The sequence below is a fragment of the Strongylocentrotus purpuratus genome, unplaced genomic scaffold, assembly GCF_000002235.5.
Source record: "Strongylocentrotus purpuratus isolate Spur 01 unplaced genomic scaffold, Spur_5.0 spur5_scaffold_6, whole genome shotgun sequence".
Lineage (NCBI taxonomy): Eukaryota > Metazoa > Echinodermata > Echinoidea > Camarodonta > Strongylocentrotidae > Strongylocentrotus > Strongylocentrotus purpuratus.
The window spans coordinates 50,262,537-50,286,821 of NW_022145612.1; the positions used below are offsets into that span (position 1 = coordinate 50,262,537).

At 36.3% G+C, this 24,285-nt stretch overlaps 2 protein-coding genes across 3 annotated transcripts in view; both read left to right on the forward strand.

The window, feature by feature from the left end:
- The window catches only part of LOC581503 (dystroglycan), a 42,123-nt gene extending 34,943 nt beyond the window's left edge, over positions 1 to 7,180 (forward strand). For both annotated transcript variants that reach the window (XM_781496.5, XM_003725797.3), the window contains exon 3: positions 311 to 7,180. In XM_781496.5, the coding sequence (XP_786589.3) occupies positions 311 to 2,686 (2,376 nt within the window). In that variant the 3' untranslated portion in view covers positions 2,687 to 7,180. The remainder of the gene's footprint in view (positions 1 to 310) is intronic.
- A 2,226-nt stretch (positions 7,181 to 9,406) lies between these two features.
- On the forward strand, positions 9,407 to 24,223 carry LOC581609 (inner nuclear membrane protein Man1). The gene is made up of 14 exons (XM_011675522.2): positions 9,407 to 10,965; positions 12,055 to 12,083; positions 12,642 to 12,711; positions 13,399 to 13,481; positions 13,801 to 13,895; positions 14,598 to 14,749; positions 15,573 to 15,674; positions 15,870 to 15,972; positions 16,642 to 16,810; positions 17,283 to 17,322; positions 17,794 to 17,881; positions 18,991 to 19,096; positions 19,935 to 20,013; positions 20,633 to 24,223. Exons 1-14 carry the CDS (start codon positions 9,450 to 9,452, stop codon positions 20,782 to 20,784), a joined length of 2,784 nt encoding a protein of 927 aa, XP_011673824.2. The 5' UTR covers positions 9,407 to 9,449; the 3' UTR covers positions 20,785 to 24,223.
- The last annotated feature ends 62 nt before the right edge of the window (positions 24,224 to 24,285 follow it).

Sequence of the window (24,285 nt, forward strand, 5' to 3'; positions counted from 1 at the left end):
ACTTTTCACAATAGACACAGAAGATGCCAAAAATAATCCCATTTCCTTGGGTTGCATACCGGTACATCTCCCAGCAGGTGCATTGAAATTTGGTATATAGATTACCTGGGATATGTGGCATATGAGAGGATTGGGTATTGATAGGACTCCAGAGGGCAGCATACCACTTCTAGTTGTGGTACACTTGCACTTTTGCCAGGGTTGTATTATTTAGGGTTGTTAAAACCATAGCATTTTGATTTAAAAATAACATGTTTTTAATATCAATTTTCTGTTCTATTTTTTCTTCTTCTTCTTCTTCTTGTTACAGTTGAAAGAAGTTGGAGCCCAGTCGCTTCCATCATGGCTGAACTTCAGCAACAAGACAAATACACTTCAGGGAATCCCAGGAAAGGAAGACCAGCGTCAGTACTACATCTCAGTAACTGCATTAGGAAAGGTGTCCAACCTCACCAAGGACAGTTCTAACACAAAGGATGTCTTCAGCATCAATGTACTCCCTCAAGACACACCACATACAAAGAGCACAGATGAATCCACTTCCAAGCACAAAGATGGAGTGGTGGTTTGTCCACCAGAGAAGCCGGCTGTTCGAGCAACTATCATCCTAGATGCTGACTGGTCACTATTAACACCACAAGAAAGAATCAATATGGTATCCAAGTTGTCCAAGTATTCCAGAATACCCATGACTGCCTTCAAGCTTCTCCCAGAGAAGGATGACAACAAGGGTTACCAGGCCTTAGCTGCAGGCAGCGGGAATATTGCCACTGCCAAACATGAAGGGTTGTCACTGAGTTGGGTGGTTGGCTGTGGACGGAATATTGACCAGCTTCCAGTTGTTACCATCTTAGAGGGCGCTTCTAAGGATGGCTCCATGGCTGAAAAACTGAACTATGACATTAAGGGCTGGTATGTCAGCAGTAATACCCCAATCATCAAGAATAGAGTCAGAAGACAGGCCCCTTTGATGGGAACCGTTGTTCCCACTGCCCTTCCAACAGGTGCACCTAAACCTACAGAAGTTCTTTCCACTGTATACCCTTCTACTCACATCATCCCCACAGAGAGCTCACCAGTTTTAAGCAGTATGATCAGAACAGCAGGTACCCAAGACCCAATGACCATGACTGCCAAAGAAACTTCAACCAAAACTGGGAAGGTGTCTATCTCCCCAACAGTGAAAGCATCAAAGACATCTTTCTACAAAACATCTGTAATAACTCCTACACCAACACCTGTTGCAACAACTGAAGTACCTACTGAAGCACCTACTCGCGCATTCAGTCCACCAGTTCCTTCAATGACAGCTACAGAGAGCCTAGTGGTTATGCCTACAATGACATCAACACCTGTTGCAAGCATTCCTGTTGACACAATGGCACCTACAACAGTTGTAATCATGCCTACTCCAACTAAACCTGTCACAACTCCATCAGACACTATACCAGAACCAACAACACCAAAACCAGCAACCCCATATGTCAACAAAGGACCTGAGATAGTCCACCCTATTGAAAGAATAGATGTCATAGTAGGAGTTCCTTTTGTGTTTGTAGTCCCTGCAGACACCTACATGGATCCCGAAGATGGTAATACCCGTGAGCTGTCACTGATGCTGGTGGATGCAGATGGTACGCTCCTGAGCTCTGACTTCTGGCTTAAGTTTGACAAGCAAAAGCAGACAATGTTTGCTTACACCGAGAAGGTTTTCGATGTGGAAACATACGTCATGATAGCTCAAGATAAAGAAGGTGTTGAATTACGAGATGCCTTTGAGGTTCATGTCTTGGATTCCAATGCAGTACAAGAGGACCCACCTCCAGTTGCCATGGGAGCTACTATTAATATTGACTTTGATGAGTTTATCAACAATCCTGAGCTGCAACTTGATATCCTGAATAGAATAGCCAGTATCTTTGGCGATCCTGATGCTAGTGCCCTGACTATAACCGGCATACGGCGCGGTTCAGTCATTCTCTCTTTCACCAATAATACCATTCCAAAGGATACCTGTCCTGTCGAGTTGATAGAAGAACTCATGAAGAAGCTAGTGACACCTGATGGCAAGCCAACTCAAGCCCTTATTGATGCTTTCTCTCCTAATTACACCATTTCTGGTGTTGAGGCAGCTCCTCAAGGCACATGTGATGCTACCACTCCAGCACCTACAACTCCTTCCACCAAGGCTTACGTACCTCCTTTAGATGGCAATACAAAAGCTAATGATGCATGGATTACCAATGTCCTTCCTGGTGTAATAGTAGCATTCATCATCATCCTGGCTGGTATTGTGGTGTTCATACTCTACCGCAGGAACCGAAAGGGGAAACTGTCAGACGAGGACCAGAATACGTTCATCAACAAAGGAATCCCTATCATATTCACAGAAGAGTTGGACGAGGCTGACAAGCACCCTTCATCGACACCACTGATCATGAAGAATGAGAAGCCACCTTTACCACCACCAGAATACTCTGCAGAAGACGGGACGAGACAACCTCTGATGAGTGATCACAGATCTCAAGATGATCCAAACAAGCCATCAATGCCCATGGTGGATCTAGGGGGATCCCCTCCCTATGAGCCTCCACCACCAATAACACCATCACCACCAGAAAGTAGGAATCCTCATGCCCCAAGCACGACGCGATTTCAATCACCACCTGCCTATGTTCCCCCTTAACATCCTGTGCGTGCTGTAAATCTGTTGATCATCGGATCCCGGTACCACTTTCTATCTAACCAATGCCTTGATGATGTACCCTGATATCGTCAGTCTCGTCATGCAGTCTGAAGAGTCCACTTAGATAAGGGAAAAAGAGACGATAATGACTTAAGAAAAGCCTCCTTTCTCTAATTTTGTACAGGACCTGAATGGTTCACATCAAAGAAAGACACTATTGATCTTGATATATTTGTCAAACTGTCAAACAAAATAAAAATTAGTAGGTCTGGCTCGGGCTTCACAGGCCATGTGTATAGTATACCAAGACCATCCCTTGAGATATGTACTATAGTGAGTTTTATATTTAACTTGTTTATTTAATGATCATTAAATAAGTAATGTGTTCCTTCAAATGTAAAAGCCATATACATGTGCGATTGTGCTATGAAAACTAAAGCTTGATGACATTGGGTGACTCAAGTAGTCACAATGTTCGTAGTTGTGCTTGCTTTCATTGCTAGAGGGCAGTCTTTACTTGAAAGTCCAATTCAAATACAAGAGTTTCTAAGCTGTAAAATATTCTTCCAGTGGTTTGACATGAAATAAAGGTGTTGTATTCAATCAAATATGATGCAATTTTTCTTCAAAGCCTTTGCTTATAAGAAGAAGGGGGAAAAGGCAAGTTTTGGTTTTCCTGCATTTAGTTAGCATTTACCTGTACTTCCTTGGCATAAATGATATGTCATTTGCAATATTGACTTTCTGATTTTTGATATGTATATACCTGTACAGGTGTAAGAAAGATGTGATAGAATACAAAAACTTGGACGTGTCGACGTGATGGAACAATGTTGTCTACAAGCTGTTCATGTTTCTGATACCTTTAGTTCTTTCATTAATTATCACCCATGAAAACAAATAGCATCATGATTGCATCAGCAAATTCTCTCATCTTATTTTGTACACTATGCATTATGTATTTATGTATAATTGACATGAAGTCATATATTATATTTTTGTCTCATCTCTCCGTTACTTTACAGTTAGATAGGTGAAGTGTTCAGGCATGCTTAGTACAGAGGTCTTGTGGTAGTGTATTTTCTGAACATGGGGATCAGAAAATAAGTGTTTTTGCTGTAAGTAAGGAAGCAAACTAGTATGATGCACAACTCATTCCTGCATTATCGTTTGTATGCAAATGAGATGGAATAGTCCTTTCTATTTGTATATTATGTTGTCAACTTTACAACTAAATGACATTGTTTTTATTTCTTTTTTATTTGGCAACGACTGAAGTTAACATGTCGAAACGGATGCTATTGCTATCGTTCAGGAATTTCTTTTTTAAGTCACAATTTTTTTTTTAACGTTTCAGGTTTAAAGGCTCTCCAAGACAACTGTGAATGCTGTTTGTCATACGAGGGCATTTGAAATATTGTACATAGTAGGAATTGAAAATATGATATGTATGAATTATCCAACATCATGTACAATATTAGAGACAGCTGTGTAGCCATATCTTTCATCTATAATTTCTTCTGCGTGATCTCGATAGAATGTTTTAGCGCTTTGCATGGTCTTGCAAGCCAACTCCTGGTCCTGAATTTCAACAGTACTCCTTAGTCTGTGGCAAGTCTCGCCAGTTAACCTAGTATCACTAGCAGTACTGATACATGATTCTTGTACTAAACTTTTTCAATATTGAGAACTGTACTATGTCACGGCATTTATTTCATCTCTAGTTAAATAGAAATGAATTCATGAAGAATGACAAGTACTATATTGAATAGCCTGAACATCATTTTAGCTGATGTTACCTCACAGTATAGGGATTTGGTATTAATATGACACAAAATACTGACAGTGGCTGCTTTGAATTGTAATTGTAATGGTCATCCAATTTTGCTTATAGCATGTACAGTTAACACAAAGCATGTCACAGAAGATGCTCAGAAGATGTTAAAATCATTTCAACTGATTCATTGACTTCAAGAACTGAATGTCAAATGTCATATTTTTAAAAGCTCTCATACGAGGAATCAGGCAGTTGGAAACGTAGTGTGATTGAACGCTGCTGCATTTGTTCTAAAAAAAAATAAAAAAATTTGAGACTTCTATTTTATATACATTAAAGAAAAGATAGAAAATGATGAAAGTTAATCACACAATCTAGAATAAATAGCTTGAGCTTATGTTCGTAATCAAGATTTATCATACATTATTGATCTATGAAAAATGAGCATGGATTTGAAATATTTCTATGTGAGAGCATTATAAAGTTGGTTATGGGTGCTCGGACTGCTTGACAAATCATGGAATAGTATTCCCGTAAAAAATAAGATTATCTAACCTAGTACTGACTATCTAACAAAGAATGATTGAAGCACTGTAGTGTCTGACTGTTGATTGATGTTGCATTTAAAAGAAAAGAAGAAAAAATATTGATTATGTAAAAGTCCAAATTAAGCATCAGTCATGTGAAATCTTTTGAACAAATCGTAATCAGATTTCAAAATTGGAAGTTAAATATTCAGGCCTTTTATATTTTAATTATGGTGTTGCGTTTAATCCAGGAATTCAAGTTATATTTTAGCAGAGGAAATATTCTGCTGTTCCTGATGCCAAAAGAAGCAAAAGGTCATGTGTTTACTTAAAAATTAGAATGCTATTGACTTGATTCAATCAAAGCTACTTTTTATAGTACTTTGTTTACTAATCATAGAGTTTTTTTACACAAAAATGTTTTAATAGCCTTGATTTTTATCCACAAAAAGAAAGCAGTGCTATTTTCTTCATGGAGAGCTTTAAGCTCACTTATCTTTGACTGATAATGATGGTCACTGTGGGCTTCAAGTCTGTTTGTATTTGTGTGATTTAAGATGATAACTTATGAGGATTAATAGCATGAATACTTCTTGTGGTTTTTCTAGAGTTATAGCACTTTTGCACTTCCACTTTCTGTTATTTGGATAAGAACTAGAGAATGTTTAAAATACTTCTTGTTTGGTTTTGACACGCCCTTTTATCTTGTAGTTACTCTTGTTTTGACAGAGATAATGTATTATTCTATGTCACTTTTTGTACATAAGATTTCTCTTGTTGTAATCTGTTTGATAATGATAGCAAGTTGGATATTTGATCGAATTATGTGTGTTTTTAAACATAATGCAAAAAGACAACACATGATTATGTGTTTGATGACATTTGAAGTATTTATCGAGACATGGTTCTTGTTTATATGTCCCCATCACTATTTTGTCTTTTTATTTCAAAGAATTATGTATAAGAATCACAAGGTGCTTAGATAAAACAACTTGTACATATATTTAAAACCAAGTTTTGTTTTAGCCAACTGTTACGCAGATCTTTGATTTTCTATGATTTTGTTTCTTTTTTTATAAATTCATTATGAGTGCCCAAACTCAGAGAAAATAGATTTCTGAGCGATACTTGCAAGATATATTCAATTCCTGCATTTTTTGGTCCATGAGAAAGAAAAAGAGCATGAGCTATGGATCCATGAAGATGGTCATTTTGTTCAAGTGCATAGTGCAAAGGACCTAAAGATAAAAGTAAGAGATTTATGTTGTGATAACTAGTATCATGACGATTCAGACGATACAAACAAATATCTGTGATTATCTCACAAAGTAGAAAGTGGTATGAGAGAAGTACAAGAAGATCACAGGTTTAAGCTGCTGATCTTTTGATTATGGAGAATATCATTAGCATTTCTTTAAGTATTCTTACTAGTTATTAGATACATCAGCTTTTGATAAGATTTCAGCAAAATGTCTCCTTTAAATAGTACCCTGGCAATGAACATGAGGGAAACTTGGATGAAAATATTACTCGAGTAGCTGGCAGACTGGCCGAATTGCACTTTGATCATTCAAAATTATTAAAAATAGCTATTGGGCAGTGGGTGTTGCCCTCAGATACTCTTTAGGGCACTTCATGCCAGTTTGTGGAATGGTTTGAAAGACACTTGGATGCATTTCTGACTGGGTAATATATGTAAAAGAGAGATAGTAACAGATAAGATGTTGCTTGATTGGTGTGCTCATACAGTATAAGACATCATGCCTATTATAGAAGTAGAACCATATAGTATTCGTCAGAAATAAAATATGTGACTTGTATTCAAAATAAAAACAGATATTATCTTTAGCGTGTACATCTTGTAAAAGAAGACTTGTAAGATATAACATTTTCAGTTAAATTACATAGTTATGATCATTATGTATAGTTTTCATCTTTTTTATGGAAAGACCTGCTGCTTCGTTTTTTTTTTCTTCACATATTTTTTTTCTTCATAGATGCAGCCAAAAGTAATAGTTTTTGTGTATATTATTTTTTGTACTCCAAACTTGCCGATCATAGGTAACCTACATTGTGCGGCCCATTTAGTATTTATCAACCTCTATAATTATGTACATGTATGTATGTATGTTTGTTTCTATTGTAATGTTCATCAATAATAATAAAAAAAAGTACTGTTGTGATTATACACTTGTTGGATATTGAAAAATGTTATTTTGTCAAGGTATTTTGAGAGAGAGAGAGAGAGTGAGAGGAAGAGAGGGGAGGGGTGTCAGGAGGGCTGACCAAGGTAAAGGAGAGGGACAAGGAGGAACATCACGAAGGGATGATTAATACAAAAGAGAGAGAAAAATAAGATCGGAAGGGAATATGACTAATGAAATAGAGAAAGGGGAAGATTGGAAGGGGGGGGGGGACTAATACAAGAGAGATAGAATGAAGAAGAAAAAAAAAGGGGGGGGGGTAACTAAAATGAGAGGCAGGGTAAGATTAAAAGGGAATGACCAGTACTGAGAGGATGGTCAAGAAGGGATGACCCATGACAAAAGCAAAAGGGGAAAAGAAAATGTGTAGAAGGGATTTATGCAAGAGAAAGTAAGCGTGAGGAGGAAACACAAAAGGGGCGACAACTGAGAAATGGCAAGAGAAAGATGGAAAAGGAGAAGGGCGAGGAGGAGGTGAACAAATTACAAGAGAGCTAGAGAAATAGAAATGTGGGGAATGGGTAGACCAACATGACCAATATCAGAAAGACAGAAAGAAGATGTATGGCAGACCCGTAACTAAAGCCGTAACTAAAGGGGCGCGCGTCCCTGCCCCCTAGAGATCTGCATGGAAAACAGAATAAGAAGGGAAAAAAATGAGTGGTGCGTCGATTGCATTGAAATTGCTGATGGGCCATTCAAGTCAGCTCCCCAGAAGTGCCCATTTTCACCTCTAATAACTAAGTTCCCCTACTCAAATCTGATCACTGTCCCTTTCTTTTATAATGAGTGCTCTTTTCCATACCGATATGTACCCCTTTTTGCATTTGGTAAATGCAATCGTTGCTTTCTAATTAATGCCCTTTTCACCTCTAAAACAAGGTGGGTTTTTCCAAACCTGGGAAGTGCACTTTTTTATTTCGGATAAGTTCCCCTTTCTTACTAGTGAGCTTTTTTCCACCTACAATAAGTGGCCCTTTACGCCTTTAATAACTTGACAGTTCTACCTCTTATATGTGCCCATTTATACTTGTGAAAAGTGCTCCTTTTTTGTGATGAGTGCCATCTTTCTTTCTAATGAGAACCCTTGGCCTTTTCAATTGTTATAAGTACCCCTTTACAAATCTGGTAAGAGTTTCAAAATTCAAAGCAGATGCAAAAACATTACAAAAACAAACACGATCATGTTGAAGAAAAAAGAAATCATTGCTACATGTGCTATGACGAGACATATTGCTACCCTTTCCTTCTCCAGAGGAACATGTTCCCCTCTAATTTAAAGCAACTGAGAGCAATATTTTGTAAAATTTCACCAAAGCTCACTTTCTGTTAGTGCCCCCTCCCACTTCGAAAGACGTTTTGTCGCCCCTGCAACTAAAACTTGATTTTCCGGTATAAAAATGGAAAAATAAAACGTACCTTGGGAGGAGGACAACCCCTTCCACAGCCTGAGGGGGTGATGTGAAGGGGTTATCAAAACATAGGGAGGTGAACTTGGTGGAGAAGGGATAAAATTATTGATGATGACAAAATGAATAGAGGGGATATTGAGAGGATGACCAAAGCAAGAAAAAAGCAAGATGGAGAGCATGCTTATGATTGTCAATTATATGTTGTTCCTGTGAAATTAGAGAGAGATGGGAGAGAGAGAGAGAGAGAGAGAGAGAGAGAGAGAGAGAGAGAGAGAGAGAGAGAGAGAGAGAGAGAGAGAGAGAATAATGTGTGTCTGCAAATGGAAGGAGGTGAAGTGGGGGACATCTTCCCCTACCGCCCAAGGTTAAATCAGACCAATCCAATCCATTTGAAGTGTGAATAAAAATAACAATGATGGACAATGAGCAAAAAATAACAAGCGAAATAAAAATGATACTTGAGAATAAACATGTATTTGGTTTATTATGGCAGCTGCAGACAGTGACAAACTATGATGCACTTCAACTCGCCTGGCCTGTCTGGCCTTGCATCACGTAGTCTGAATCTACATACCCAATAGACTTTACCAGATTATATTATCGTATGAAAGCTAATCATTAACAACAATTATAACATCATCACTCCATTTTACAATGAAAGTGATGAATAAGGATGAAACTATTTCAATGGAAATCATGGAAATCATAATTTTTTTATTTTATCGCTAAAGAAAACTAATAATAACTACGAGTTTAGTTACTAGACTACTTCCACAATAGCAGACGCCGAGTTCCGTGACGCGCGACCCCAAATGACTTTTTCTCTGTGACCTGACGCTCAAAATGGCGGCAAGGGGATCTCCGTTGACCGACAGTCAGCTCAGAGATGAGCTGGTATTGTATGGATACAAGCCTGGTCCGATAACAGGAACCACTCGATCTTTGCTTCTAAAGAAGCTCGACAAACTGAGAAGTGAGAAAAAGAACATTTCTGGAAAATCAGCTCCCCACAAGATTTCAACGCCTAAGATATTTGCATTGAGCTCGGATGAAAGCGAAGGAGAGGCTGTGGGAAATTCCAGGGGAACTGCCCCGGTCAGTGCGACCAGACGCCGTAGTGGTGCACGGGCTCCGCGGCCAGCGCCCAAAGCAACAAAGCGGTTGTCATTGCCAGCTAATAATTCGAAATCTGCACGGAAGACGAGCTCGAGGAAATCATTGGCAGTAGCCACAAACAACGATGACGGCGAGGATGACATCAATGATGATGGGAGTGAGAAAAGTGACTCTGTCAGGGGACATGATTATCGGAATGAGAAATATTTGCTTGGTGTGCATCCAACCGACACTGTTCCAAAGTCAAGAACTGTAAAGAGTGGGAGAAGATCAATCAAGGAAGACAGAGGAGAAGGGGACAGCAATGCAAACAGAGTTAATGGAAGAGGGGAGTTCACAGACTCTGATGAGGAAGTGTTGCATCGAAGAGTTGTAAAAACAAGAACAAAGTCAAAGAAACATCCAATTGTTGCAAGAACTTCTGATCCTTTTAAGGTTTCCAAAGATAAACCGAAACCTAGTGCGTCTGCTAATGATGAGGAGGATGAGGAGGATGATGATGAGAATGCTGAAGAAGATGAAGATGACTCTGCAAGTGATAATTCAGGGAAAAGGAACACTTATGTTGTTGATTCTTCAAAAGATAGATCAGGAAAGGAAGACAGCAGGAGAGGAAGATGGAATTTCCTTGCACCTCGGAATACGTCAAGGAGTGATCGTGATTCTCCATCTCAAGTTGCATCAAATGCTTCAAGTTCAAGATCCAAGGACAATGATGAAAATACATCATCGAACTGGACGTTCTTCACTTCTCCCTTCAATTCATCTCGCACATCGACTCCCAGGAAATCTAGCACCAGCAGAGATAACACCACCTTAACCTACTACTCTGTCAACCCTGGGAACTCATCACGACAGGATGCCCGAGCAAGTGCTGCAGCAACCCCTATCAGTGGTAGACCTTCTTTGAGAGGTTCCGCATTGGATGCGTCATCTAGCAACCACACATCGTTTCATGGGCAAACACCAACACCCCCCACCAGTAGCAGCTCCAGACGAGAATACTCTACACCGGCACCCAATGAAAATTTGTCAGAGAGCTATGCTCAAACTCCACTCAGAGAACCGCCGGTAGATGAGGCTCAGATATTTGCTACGGAAGAGAATCTTGTTTCGAGCTGGAGAACTAAGTATTGCCATTTTGTTTCCAAAGTGCTTGTTGGGAGTGTCTGCTTTTTCTTCATCCTACTTGGGCTCATGTACCTGAATGTCAACAGTACTGTGAAGTCCAGACATTTGCAAAGTAAGCAAGGACTAGAAGTAAATGGTATTATTTGAAAATGAAACGAGTTGAGCCTGCTAATAGATCACGCAGTTCAATTATTTTACAAGCTGCATATATATGTGTCATTTCATTTCATTTATTTCATTCTCCGTAAAAAAAACATTTACATACATGTACAAACATGATTAATATACAGATAAAAGATCGATTACAAGAAATATACAAAGGGAGGAGCGAACAAGAATTTTTGGGAATGTGGGGTTAACAAAAATGTCAATTAGCCTTATGAACGTCAACCCCTTTTGTTGAGAAAAGAAAAAGAAGGAAAAGAAAACCTGAACACCAATACAAAAGTTGAATTCATGCAATTGTCGTGGCATTGGTCTCGCCCACTTTTCTTGTTCTCACAAGTTGAGTATAGCTTGATCTCTGAAGCTTACATTGTGCAGATGGGGCAAGTTTTAGGAGATTGACTTGTAGTGTTACAACAAAAAACAATTTTTAAATTTTTGTTTATAAGAGCGTTTTTTGCCTGAAAAACAGGACCAAGAAGTTGAAACATGTAGCAATAGGTCCCAGTAGTTATCTCTATTTATGGCCCAAATTCCCAAATACATGAATTTAATTGATACTTGACAAGAAATAGGTGTTCAGCAAGACAGATTTCTACAAGATTCTTCCTGATCAGGCCAGTGTACGTTATGAGAAAAGAACTACTTTTTAATCATAGAGGCACTAGTAAGTCAAGTATAGTCTTACTGGCTTGCTTCTGATAAAAAACTACATGTACATTCACAACTAAAGTCATTAGTCATCATTATTACCAGGGATGATAAGATAGTTTACTTCATAGTTTTTATCTCCCTAATCTGCACTTCACCCATTTCCATGTAAATACAATACATGTACTGAAAGATAACATTTCTTGACACGCATACATGTTCATAGGTTCAAATTCTCCATTTTGTAATCACTGTTAGAATTTGAATATGCATGAGTGTATCCAGGGGTAGTACCATAGAGAATCAATTTAATCTTCCCAGGTAAAGCTGTAAAAGTCAGTATATTTTACAATGTTTTTTTTTTCTTCTTCTTTTTCATATGCAGTTGCTGACATTACAGGTCAAGATGATGTGGTGAGTACACATATTTAAATTGGATAAAATAACATTTGAAAATTTCATTGAAACTTACGGCTCACTTAAATACATTTCAGGGAATTACGCGAAGTAGATTTCAGTAATGTCACATGGGTCAATGTTCAAACTTTATATTTTTCTTACAAAATTGATTCATATATGAAAGTAAAGAAATCATCCTCTATAAATGATGCATCACTTCAATATTTACATTCATTAATTATTTCATTAGACATCTACTGTTTTCACAAAAAGTATTAGACGACTTCTTTGACAGCAATTATGTAGCCCTCCGAATAAAGGCACAGGTCTCAATTTCTCTTTATTAATATCTTAATTGAAATTAATGTTTAGTGTCTAATTTTGAAAATAAGGATAGGATAGCTCATGGGTTTTAGAAGTCTTGTATCTTGGTCAGAATTCAACCTTGGTCAGAACTCAACTCTTGTTTGTTATGGATTCATTTCATATTACATGTACAGGTATATTATTCATCCTTCTCATGCTGTCTACTTTGGGGATGTAAATTAAGATTGTTTGTTTTCTTGATTTCAGAATTTCTCTGGTGATGAGCTACCATTGTTGATGGGACAGGCCTTGCATGAAAGACTAAGTGAAATGACAGGTAAGCTACCAAAATATAATCAGTACCATAAAGTACTAGACTCGATAGGCAACACTCAATGTTAAAATTTTGATGATTGGACTTGTGCTCGTGCAACATTTATTATTTATGTGTTTAGTAGTTTCAGAATCTGTGTGTCTACTTTTGAGTTCTAGTCGCATACTGTACATCAAATTGGAATGAAAGTAGTTGTAATGAGTTTTTTTTTAATTACATGTTTTGTTTTCCGATTGTCATGAGGGTTGTAAAATATGTGTCACTGCACACAACAAAAGTATTGGTTAGCTAAATATAATAACACATGTCGTACTGTCACATTGCTGTCTTGTGGTAGCAGATCACAAGACAATTTTCAAATCTTAATCTTCAATTCCATAAGATACAAAGAATAGTAATCAATATCACAGTTTTAGTTTGCCTTACTTTGTTATATTTGCCATATGATATTCAACTTCACTTGTGAGAGTGTTACAGAAGAACGAAAATGATACCAGTAGTTAATATTGGAACTGGACTTTGTACAGACTGTCATGTTAGGTGATAAAGAGTATTAATAGGCTTTTGTCTTTACTTATTAATATTACAAATAATTACAATTGTATTTGATATTCAATTGATAGTTGTGTTTCTATTTCATATTGATTTTTAATGTTCTTCCTTATTTTCTTTTCCTTTTTATAAAATTAGGTGACTATCTGTGTGGTAAATCCCCTGTGAAGAATATGACGATGGAGGAAGCCAAGATATATCTGAATGAAAATCCTGAACTTGTGAGTATTGTGCAATATGAGTTACTATTCATACTGATTATATCTATTATTCTTATGTCATTGCAGTTGACGATTAGCCAGATGAATATACAAATGAATAAATTCACAAAAGGATTGGTTATAATCTTTAATTCCACAAATAAATACATTACTTCTAGTCATGGATATTTCAGTTGTGCAAGACAGTCACAAACTAGATGATTCCATTAATGATGGGGTGCACTAAAATAAATTTTGTAATTGTTTATTAAAGACATGATTAAAAATAAATGTTGATACAAGTGTAAGAAATATTCTTTTCTCTTTTCCTTCTCTGTAGCAAAAACAGAAACCAAGAAATAATCCATACTGGGTTGCAAAGAACATGCCTAGAACACTCCAGCTGATCATCTCTAATCCACAGTGGGGAATAAGGTCAGTAGGTTATGTTAAATATTACAGACAAGAGGAATGTTGGTAGTTTCCAAGGATTTGAAGTTATGATAAATTGCATAGTAGTGTACATGTGTATGAATATAGATCTTGATGCGAGATAGCAGTTAAATATCTTTAAATATTAAATTAAATGTCTTACTGGAGGTGCCCCTGTTCATTGGTAGAGAAGTGGTCTCTTAACCAGGAGGTTGGGTTTGAAACCAAGTAGTTTCACTAGTGCCCAATTAATAGTAAGTTACCAAGTCCCTTGTAGAGGAATTAAGCCTCGGTTCCCCCTGGCTATTTACTTATAAACATACACATGCCTTCTTAGCAGTCAGATAAAAACATAGCATTAAACTTTAGTAAACCAAACATGATGGACAACCACCCAGACAGACTAGTGTGCCCCCTTGATTGGGGAAGTTGGTGAGAAACAACACAAATAAGTTTATTATTTAGTTCTTAGTTTTATATTATCCGGTAGTTGATATGTAATTATACAATAATATTTGTTTGGATAAATGTGGCAAGGGAGCTTGAAAGTGTTATTTCCTAGTTTTCTATTTTTTACCCATTATCTACAAAACATCACAATCAATTTTTTTTATTAATGATGTTCATAGACAAGTGCATAAAATAAAAGCATGAACACCAATAATAATCCTATCATATGTCACAATAATACTTGTGTTCCTGCAGGCTGTTCAATGCGAACAAAGAACACCTGACCGAGTACAAGTATGAGGACAATGTGAAATGGCTGGAATCCTCTCATGACTACATGACTGTATTCTGTCAGGTCAAGACCACAGCACTGAGACTTCTCTTCTGGGCTACCATCCTTGTTATCTGTAAGTACATGTCAATCCTTCATAGTCAGCAGGCACAAACTCTAAGTTGACACTAATGCACAAGTCGATGAAGTCGTGAGCATAGCCCAACTGTGTCCGGCTCTGTCAGTCTGTAAATGTGTCTAATGAGCTATAATAATTATATTCCGCTTTTGTGTAGCGCCCAATACATTTAAACAACGATATGTCTAAGCGCTTTACAGATATATTATTTCCCCGGTCATCGGATTCAGGCTTTCCCGCACACAATGTATGCACATTCTCCACTCCCTGGGGAGTACAGAGCCTATGGGATGCTGTAGACTGTATAGTCTGCATAGACTCACAGTCCAGACAATTCATAAAACATTTACAAGGATCTTTTCCTGCAAACTAAATTCTTTAAGGGGTCATGCTTAATTAGGGTGTTCCAACATTTGCTACAAAATAATTTTGCAACAAAGATTTCAGGTAATATGGCTGTGATTGGCTTCTATGTCAATTTGAGATAGGTTAGGGTTTGGACTTTGGTTATCAGTGCAGGATATTTTACTCTGGAGCAACTGATGCTAGAGCATGCGTCATAGAACCTTTGTAAGTACATGTCAATTCTACAAGGTCTCATGGTAGTTACCAGATGATAAATAGGGGGAAATAAATTTGAGTCTACACAGTGTAAGATTTGGAAGGGTTAGTTTAAACAAATTGCTGGAAAAGCAATCACAATTATTACATAATGTATCATTGTGCTTTGGAAAGTCTGTGGTGGTAGATAAGTCACATTGAAATTTAACAAATGTTTGTATTACTTGAATTAATTTCTTGATTTTTTTTTCCTGTACAGCTCTCTTGGTACTCTGGCCAGGATTTTACCTTTTCAGGTACCAGATGCACAGGAAAGAACAGGAGCGGCTAGAAGTCACTCAGCTTGTAGAAAAGATTATTGGTAGGTTCTCCTTTGCATTCATTCTTTTTTATGCATCAGCCCACCAAAAGGTGGTACCAGGGTGCCAGAAGCATTATTTTTCCATTTTCTCTCTCTCTCTCTTACAACACCTCATTTCCTAGTTTAGAAGAAATTATTACTACATGTATTTTGTAATTTCATTTCAAGCCTGTTTGAATGTTTTGTACATTGCAGAGGTCCTCGCTAACCACCAGCAAGCCTGTTACCAAGACAAGAGTTTGACACCATACCTGGCCATCCCTCATGTCAGAGATACGCTTATACCCCCGGCTGATAGGTAAGCTTCTCTCACTTTCAATGAGTCAGAGAGACGTGCTCATAGAGACATGCAGTGAAAAATCTTGTTCCCCTTTGTTTTGTTTTGTTCTCTGTTCAAATTTGATTACAAAGACAAAGATCACATCTTGATAACAAAAATCAAAGCTCAAATTTCTTGTCTATTGTTTGCATGACTAATAGATTTTGAATACCCATAATTCGACACTGCGACACTGCGACATTGGAATAACATTCTGAACAACATTATAAATATTCTTGACTTTCGAATCTCCAAGTTTACTTTGAAATTTTTGATTTTTTTTTGGAGAGATGTAGTAATGTTATATTGACATTGATTTTAAGTAGTAATTATAAATAAAGGCTTGTTCCAAATGTTGAATCTCTCAAACTGCAATAATAAACTTCAAATCACTTGCAGCCCGTGGGCAAAATAACATATTCTTCATGTGATTGTCATGTTTATGTTTGTAGACATAAGAACAGCATCTATAGCAGAAGGCAGTGCAGTTCCAGAAAATAAATGAGAGTAGAGATACAGCTTCTTGCACTTTTAAAATATTTCCTTTGTAAATGTGTTAATCAATTCAATTTATTGAATTGATTTAGGAAATTGAGTAAAGATTTTAGTCCCAAGTACTGATTTTCTTGTTGCGTTTACACGCTACAGACACAAGAAGCAGCACTTGTGGCAGAAAGCAGTGCAGTTCCTCAACGTCAATGAATCTCGTGTGAGAGTAGAGACCCAGCAGGTTGCAGGTGAAGAGTTTGCTGTATGGAGATGGGTTCAGCCGTCTCCCGCTGTAGCTGTCACATCGTTTGTACCCATTACTGACAGAGTAAGTAGACCAAGTACTCTCAATGCAATTTTTCTTTGGCTTTAGAGTGTTGCCAATTTGAGGGGTACATTGAAGAAGTGATTGGTGTACTTGACTGGTAGTTGTGGAGTTGAGGAATTGAATCTTGAAGCAGCAATCATCTCTTGATCAAATTTTAACAGATTGGTACCTTGTTGGAAGAATTCCTTAAATGATTTGGGTAGTCATCTCCTCCTCCCCCCCCCCCCCCCCTCCTTTCCCCTTCTTCCCTTCCCACCCCAAGTTAGACATTAATTGTAGATTTTATCAAGCTTGATACCTACAATCCCAAAGTTTATCACAAGTCTTTGTGTTATATAGCTTTTCGCCCTTCAATATTATTGGGAGATAAGTTCAAGTTTAAAAGTCAATTTGTGTCAATTTACCGAAAATCACCAACAGGATACGATTTGTTCCATATTTAATAGTTAACCCATCCTTAATTTTCTTCCAGGATATGAATCCCAAGAGAGCAAAGGTGTGGCAAGGAACAGGTTAGTATTTTATGCCAGAAACTATTATGATATAGATGGTTTTAGATAAATTGGTTATGATAATAATTTTGATGACATTGATGATGATTGTAGATAGAGTTTGTAATGATGATGGCATCAGTGCTTATGATGGTGATGATTATGAATCGGATAGTGATCGTGATGTTATAAATTGTAATGGTGATGAATAGTTATTGCTGTATCTGTCAAGTAGTGTTAAGACAAATTCCTCTGGAAATTTCAGTTTAAGAAGTGTTACTTTCATGCTAGTCAGAACTAATGTCATATGTGCCATGTATTTAGGACATGATGCATGGGCTTGTGTTAGCACAATATAAAACGATTATACAAACAAAAGATTTAAACGTGTTGTCTAACACATGTATTAGGTCTCTTGCTTTATGTATGTTTGTTGGCTGACAAGTTATTCAGTCATTGCCAACTTTAACGTGACTTTTTTTTCACTTTCAGCTTTTGCGAACCTGGATAGTGCAGTGAAAGCGAGTGCCTATAACTACACCCCGTGCCTCAAAGTCAGAAACATGTTTGATCCTACATTGTAAGTAGCACTCTTCTTTCAGTAGGTCTAGAAATTGAAACAGTTAAGTTAACTGCCTGTACAGAAAGACTGCCTAAGAGACGAAAAAGACAAAAAGTGTTCTTTGTAGCAAGTTTGTCATTATTGTCGGGTTTACCTTAACTTATTCCAATGAGAAACATTGTTTGGGAGACAGAAAATATAGTCTTTATAGAGAGGAGGTCTTTCAATACATGTGGTCTCAAAAGCATATTTAATTGTACAAGATTTTCCAGGCTCTTTGCAAATGAAATATACTCAAATTGAGATCACTGATATCTAAACGAGCATAATATTTGTGTAAAATTTGAAAGGCTAAAGCATTTAGCAAGCAGGAAAAACATAATTGGAGGTCAATCGTGTTATTAGTACCAGACGCAAAAATAAAGTATAGTTCCTGAGGTCAATATCACACATGCAGTATTTATTTTGCATTGACTTTAGAAAATTGCAGATATTGTATAATAAAATAAGCATACTGGTACAAATAAATACAAGCTGTTACCAGTAAATGGAGTTTTTAAACATCTGAAGTTATTTAAAGAAATAATCTATAAATCGTCCTAAATTCTTTGAATATTTCTAGAAATTCAGTATTACCAATTGCAGAACTCATTGAACAAGGCATTTTGGACAAATTATATTACTGCATCAGCTAAAAGTTGGAGTCATTTTCATGCATGTCATCTTCTTGTGTTTCTATGTTCCATAAATTTACTCTCTTAAAGCCTATCTGCACTAGTTTGGCCAGGAGGGATTAGACCTCCCTGCATGGTCACTGACAGGTGGTTATCTCATCAAATCAGCTCTCAATTAATATAAGAAAAAGTGAAACATGGGGGACCAACAGTCACCAATTAGGCATTGTTTGCTATGTAGAGGGCGCAAGTAGCTATATGTTATGCAGTGGGGCTTTAAATATGTCTCACCAAAATCTTTGAACCTTTCATTGTCATGTTTTGTTTTCTGAACTTGCGTTGATTGGTCAGTGTATAAGTTTCATTTGCATTTTCAAATATATATTTATGAGTTACTAGCAGTATTATTGAATCATGACAACCCTGTCAATTCTAATGTTTCCTTTGTCACAGGGAGTCTGGAATCAACTGGCATATGACCATACAGGATGCCATCTTAGAGAGATGTGGGGAGGACAGTGGTATCATGCACATTGTTGTCGACAAGAACTCTAGAGAGGTAACTATGGTTACTTCTTTTCACTTTTTTTTTATCAATTCAAGGAGATGATTTATACAATCATCTGTGGAAACAGGGGGGTGTTTCACAAAGATCCTAAGTCGAATTGAACTCTAAGTTGAAATTAAACATTATGGAGAGCCATTTGTAGCCTTAAAAGAAAATATACGGTATTCAAAAGCGAAAATTCAAGTATTTTAGACTTTTTATAAGTTCCAAATCAAGAACATCAAATCTCCTTGGTAATAGAAAATATGATTGATTTGAATCAACATTTTATGCCTTTTGAAATAAATTTTACACATTATTTTTATAATTTTTAAGTCCAACTTAGAGATAAGTTGAACCTTGTCTCTTTGTGAAACACCCCTCTGAACTGTTAGAGGGCAGGATGTATAGGTTCTAATCCTCATCAATCAGTCCAGTTTCTGGTGGTCATATAAATGAGATTGTCAGTCTCAGATATTCTGCCAGTTTCTTGTCTTAAATTTCCTATGGTTTGCCTTATGGTTGTGAGCATGCTACTTTTAAATTTATCACTGTCTTCGGCATGTAACATTCTCTTAACACTAAATGGCCATGCCATCTTAATCTGCCTCATTTCATGTCTGATACTGTATTCAGACCCTTGGACAGACAACCAAAGGCCCTGAAACGGTTTAACATTGATTAGTACTTATCTCAGTCGTGATCTCAAAGTCATGAATTAATATGTAATGGTTATTTCTCAACTGTGTGAAATTTTGTATTTTTATATCTTTCGTTTTGAAAGTACTTCAGTCAACCATCCTGGTATTTAGTGGTGTATATATTACATGCTCATTGTTTCTCTTTACAGGGATGTGTCTATGTGAAGTGTTTATCAGCGGAGAAGGCAGGCATGGCATTCAGGTGCCTTCAAGGAAGCTGGTTTGATGGTAAGAACATGTCACAAATATGTCAGTACAAAGTGGAAAAAGTCTGTCAATTTGTTTAATGACTATTTTTATGATGGTTTCGTTGTGAACATCAGGGATGGCATGGATTTCTATTTGCCTCTCTTTTGTATATCAGCGAATTCATTTAAATTAGAAAAATTGTTGGAATGATGTATTGGGTGTCATGTAATTTGATTAGAAGTGGACGGTGTTTTTTTTTTTTTCTTTGTCTCTAAATATGGACATTCTATAATAAAGCAAAACAATTTATTTTACGCCTTTGCCAATTTGATAACTTGAATTTATAGCCTAAATCCGATGACCGGGGTATTAATATGTGCTGGCCTTGATACAAAATATCAGGCGCATTATAAAAGTGAGCTATTATTTTTATTTTTATAGATGACACCAAATCAAAACTAGAGTTAAGTGATCTTCTTTTATACCACTCAGTTTCGAAAGTCACTTTTTTGTCAAAATTAGCATATTTATGTTATTGCTAGTATTTCTTAGTTTTTCAATTTGAAAACAAAAAATTATTGGTAGAATATGTTTACATGAACCAGTTGGTCAAATGTAAAGTTTACTTAAACATATTTGTTATCATTTCTCCTAATAGGCAAGCTTGTGACAGTCAAATACATTAAACTTGATCGATACCATCAGCGTTTCCCATCGGCTCTCGGTGTCACATCACTGCTGAAACCTTCCAACAACCTTCGCATGTCACTCCAGTCACCTCCCAGCACATCAGCTGATCTGCCCCTTTAAACGTATATCCAATGGTGTATAAAGCTAGGATGAACTTTGCGTAAGCAGCCAGTGTGTTGCCTCTCTAAGTTGATATTATCGTTATGGGGAAAAATAGTGAGTTGCTTTTAATATCATTGGCTGCTTGCTCTGAATACCCAAGTCACGTGTGGTACGAGCAACTTGCCCAGGGCAACCAACATATTTTATGCAGGTGATCGAAGAACATCATACTTTCTCTATTGGTGAGTTGAAAAGATGATAGCGCACATAGGTAGAGGCTCATTTATTCTGTCTGAACTTTCCAAATCCACATGCTTCTGTGTATAAACCAGTATGTCACAACAAACCATGAAATTCTACTTTTACATATTTATCTGATTAGGCAAGTGAGGTTGTTGCATCAAGTGTAGAATTCAGAAGGCTCAGTTGATCTGTAACGCAATGTTCTTAACTTGAAATTTTTACAGCACCATGTAGTCTGACATTAGCATGTAGATAAACTTTTGACTTGATTAATTTGTTTCTTGTAATGCATTGAGCACGAGTTGGAAAGCTCCAGAAAGTTGAAGAGATAGATGGATAGGATGGTTTGTTTTGTTTTAAGAGAAATTTTGTTTTTCTTTTATTAAAAGGTCATCAAAGGAACAGTTGACAAATGTATTCCACCTCTTTATTATATTTATCCATTACTTTTGGAAGACATTCCACCGAATTGGAACCTAATTGATCATTAGGCACAACAAAATGTTAGTAGGTACATAATTCTTTACAAAATATATTGTGCTTCAAAAAGTATACCAATAACTTCTGAAAGATTCTACTGTGAATTATATTTTACAGGTAATTACAATGAGGGTGAAAATTACAAATGTGGGGCCATTTCCTAATTGATCAGATTTGAAAATGTAACCCTATTGAGGAAGAAAGCTGAGATATTATTTGATTATCTACCTCTTGGAGATGGGTTAGTATGTGAAAGCTAAACTTGTAAAGATTGTAAAGATTGTACATTGATGGTTACTGTAGGTGAAAGGTAATTGATTGAGATGTGTTTGAAATGAAGATCACACAGAATTCATAATCATACTGATGGCTGGTTTCTTTTTTAAATTAAAAGCTCAGAATCTTTGGAGAAAAAAAAGTGTTAGAAATGTATCTTTCAAGGAATGAATGAAATGCGGATAATGCTATAATTTCATGAATTAATAAATGAATAAAATTATTGAAATTGAAACTGTAAGGGGATGAATGTTTTTTTGAAAACATGGTTATTTCCATTTTTGTTTTATTTAGTTTGTTTCCTCTCTAATTTATTTATAACCTAGTCATTAGTGATTATGCAATTCTGTGTGATCAATGTAGATGGTTCTGTGTGGTAAGTTTATATTGTGTCTTGCATTTGAAAAGAGTTAGAATAGCATTGTAATCATTTTATTGTTGAGTACAGTTTTCTAATGAAGGATCAAAGGTTGTATATTTCATCTTGAGCAAGGCATTTTATCCACATTGCTCCTCACTACCCAGTGTTAATCGGCTACCCAGTAGGATGCGAATGTCATTGTGGTTGGATTAGCATGTGCGTGCCCATGAAAAGGCGACTAGCTGGAATGCTCCTCAGAGAGTGGAGAATGTGCACTATAATCTTAATTTAATCCAGTGACCGGGGTAATACTAATACTGTAAACGCATTGATAATTATTGGTTGATGTTAAAGCACTACATGAGAATTAAGAAACCAATATTATTTTAACATGTAGTTTTAAGCTTCTACCAACCTTAAATTTTTTATGCAAGCTTTCGTCCACTCCTGTGGACTTTCTCAAGCTAAGTGATCAGTCTGAGTCGCACGTTTGCTTCGCTGCACTGCCTGGTGTCCTGTGATCACTGGACCAAAGATCTGTGACAATAGGTACCCAGAGTCATAGTTTATCATTATTATTATTAATGTTTCAGTTTAGAGATTCATTCACGCCTTTCTGTTTATTACTTATTTGGATGGTTTCAAGAAAAGGGAAAAAAAATACAAGTACATGAAACCATTTATAGTAAATTAGAACAAGTAAGATAATCCCGGATTTTATGAAGTTTTGATAGGACTTTGTTTTAATAGCAGGTGAATTAAATCAATCTATCAATTTCATGAATATATTAACAAAATTGGTTTATTGATGTAAAGCAAGTCCATTATGCATTCATACATTCAATCATACTTATATTCAGAATGCTCCTAAGCTTAGTTAACGAGTTGATGTAAAAATATAGCTACATGGAGAAGAAAGTATAGGATTTTTCACTTTTTGTTGATCATTGTACAAGTTTTTCCCAAATTGTTTCTATGCTCTTGCAATGTGCACTGGTGGTGAACTGTTGAGGTTTTTGTGTATTTATCAGTATTATTCATTGTCATGTTTACTTGTTGATTGTTTATGTAGTGTACATTTCAGATATTTCCTCTTTTTAAAATTAAATGTGCTAAGTAGATATCTTGTTACTCCTGATTTTAACAATATATTCATTATACATTGTACCATTAAGTCATGATCACATCTTGACGCATGTATTTCATTGATGCTATGGAGTATTTATATTACTCCCAAGTAGTGTAACAAGTGCGTTCTTGTCTCGGCAATGAACCATTTTTAAGCCTATATAAAGAAGGCATGCCATTGATGCAGTAAGTCTGTTATTTAACTATTTCCAAACTAATTTGTATTATTTGTCATGTAAGATGATAGCCACTAATATTTTTTTAAGATGTCATCCAAATTCCTATTTTTCTTCTTTTGATTTGATGTATTTATATTGCTATTAATAAGCCAAACAAATTCTAACTACCGGTACAACACATTGGTTATTGCATCGTAATAGTAACATATATCCTCATCCGAACATGGGCGTCACAATATCAACCATTTTATATTGACAGAAATCCAAATGCAATGATTCGGTGCTATTTTTAGAATTAATTATAATATAATTCTTTTCCTATTGTTCATATTGTGTTAGTATACAGTTGCTACTCTCTTACAAGAGTCAACATTTAATGTTAACTGAAAAGTAAATAAAAATAATTTGGTCAATAAGTGCTCCTTTTTTCTTACTATTATGTCCAAATGCCTTTTGTTAAATAGCGTCATGCAAAACTTGTTAACAAATTTGTAAATTTTTCCATATTGCCTGTACTCTGATTAATGTACTCACAAATGTATCCAAGAATTATTACAATATTTATCCATGCTTTGAGGCAGTAAAATGCTCATAATTCTTACCTAGTCTTAGTACATGTATGACACAGAAATGATGTAATCAGTAGGAAAATATTGCCATTATAATTCCATCTATAATCAGTTTCATAACCAGCTGGCCAGGCAAGATATTGAAAGTGTACACTTTGTGTGCTCCTAGCATGAGTGTTATGTATGAAAAGAATTGTGAAATAAATTGTAAATATAAATAATGTGTGTTTGTTTTTTCGTTTTTAGTCGATCATTGATAAGAGATCTGAAAAATGCATATGTA

Coding starts and splice junctions, on each gene's coding strand:
- LOC581609 (XM_011675522.2), top strand. CDS start 9,450: ATGGCGGCAAGGGGATCTCCGTTGACCGACAGTCAGCTCAGAGATGAG. Junction 16,811..17,282: donor TTGTACCCATTACTGACAGA/GTAAGTAGACCA, acceptor ATTTTCTTCCAG/GATATGAATCCCAAGAGAGC. Junction 17,882..18,990: donor AACATGTTTGATCCTACATT/GTAAGTAGCACT, acceptor CCTTTGTCACAG/GGAGTCTGGAATCAACTGGC.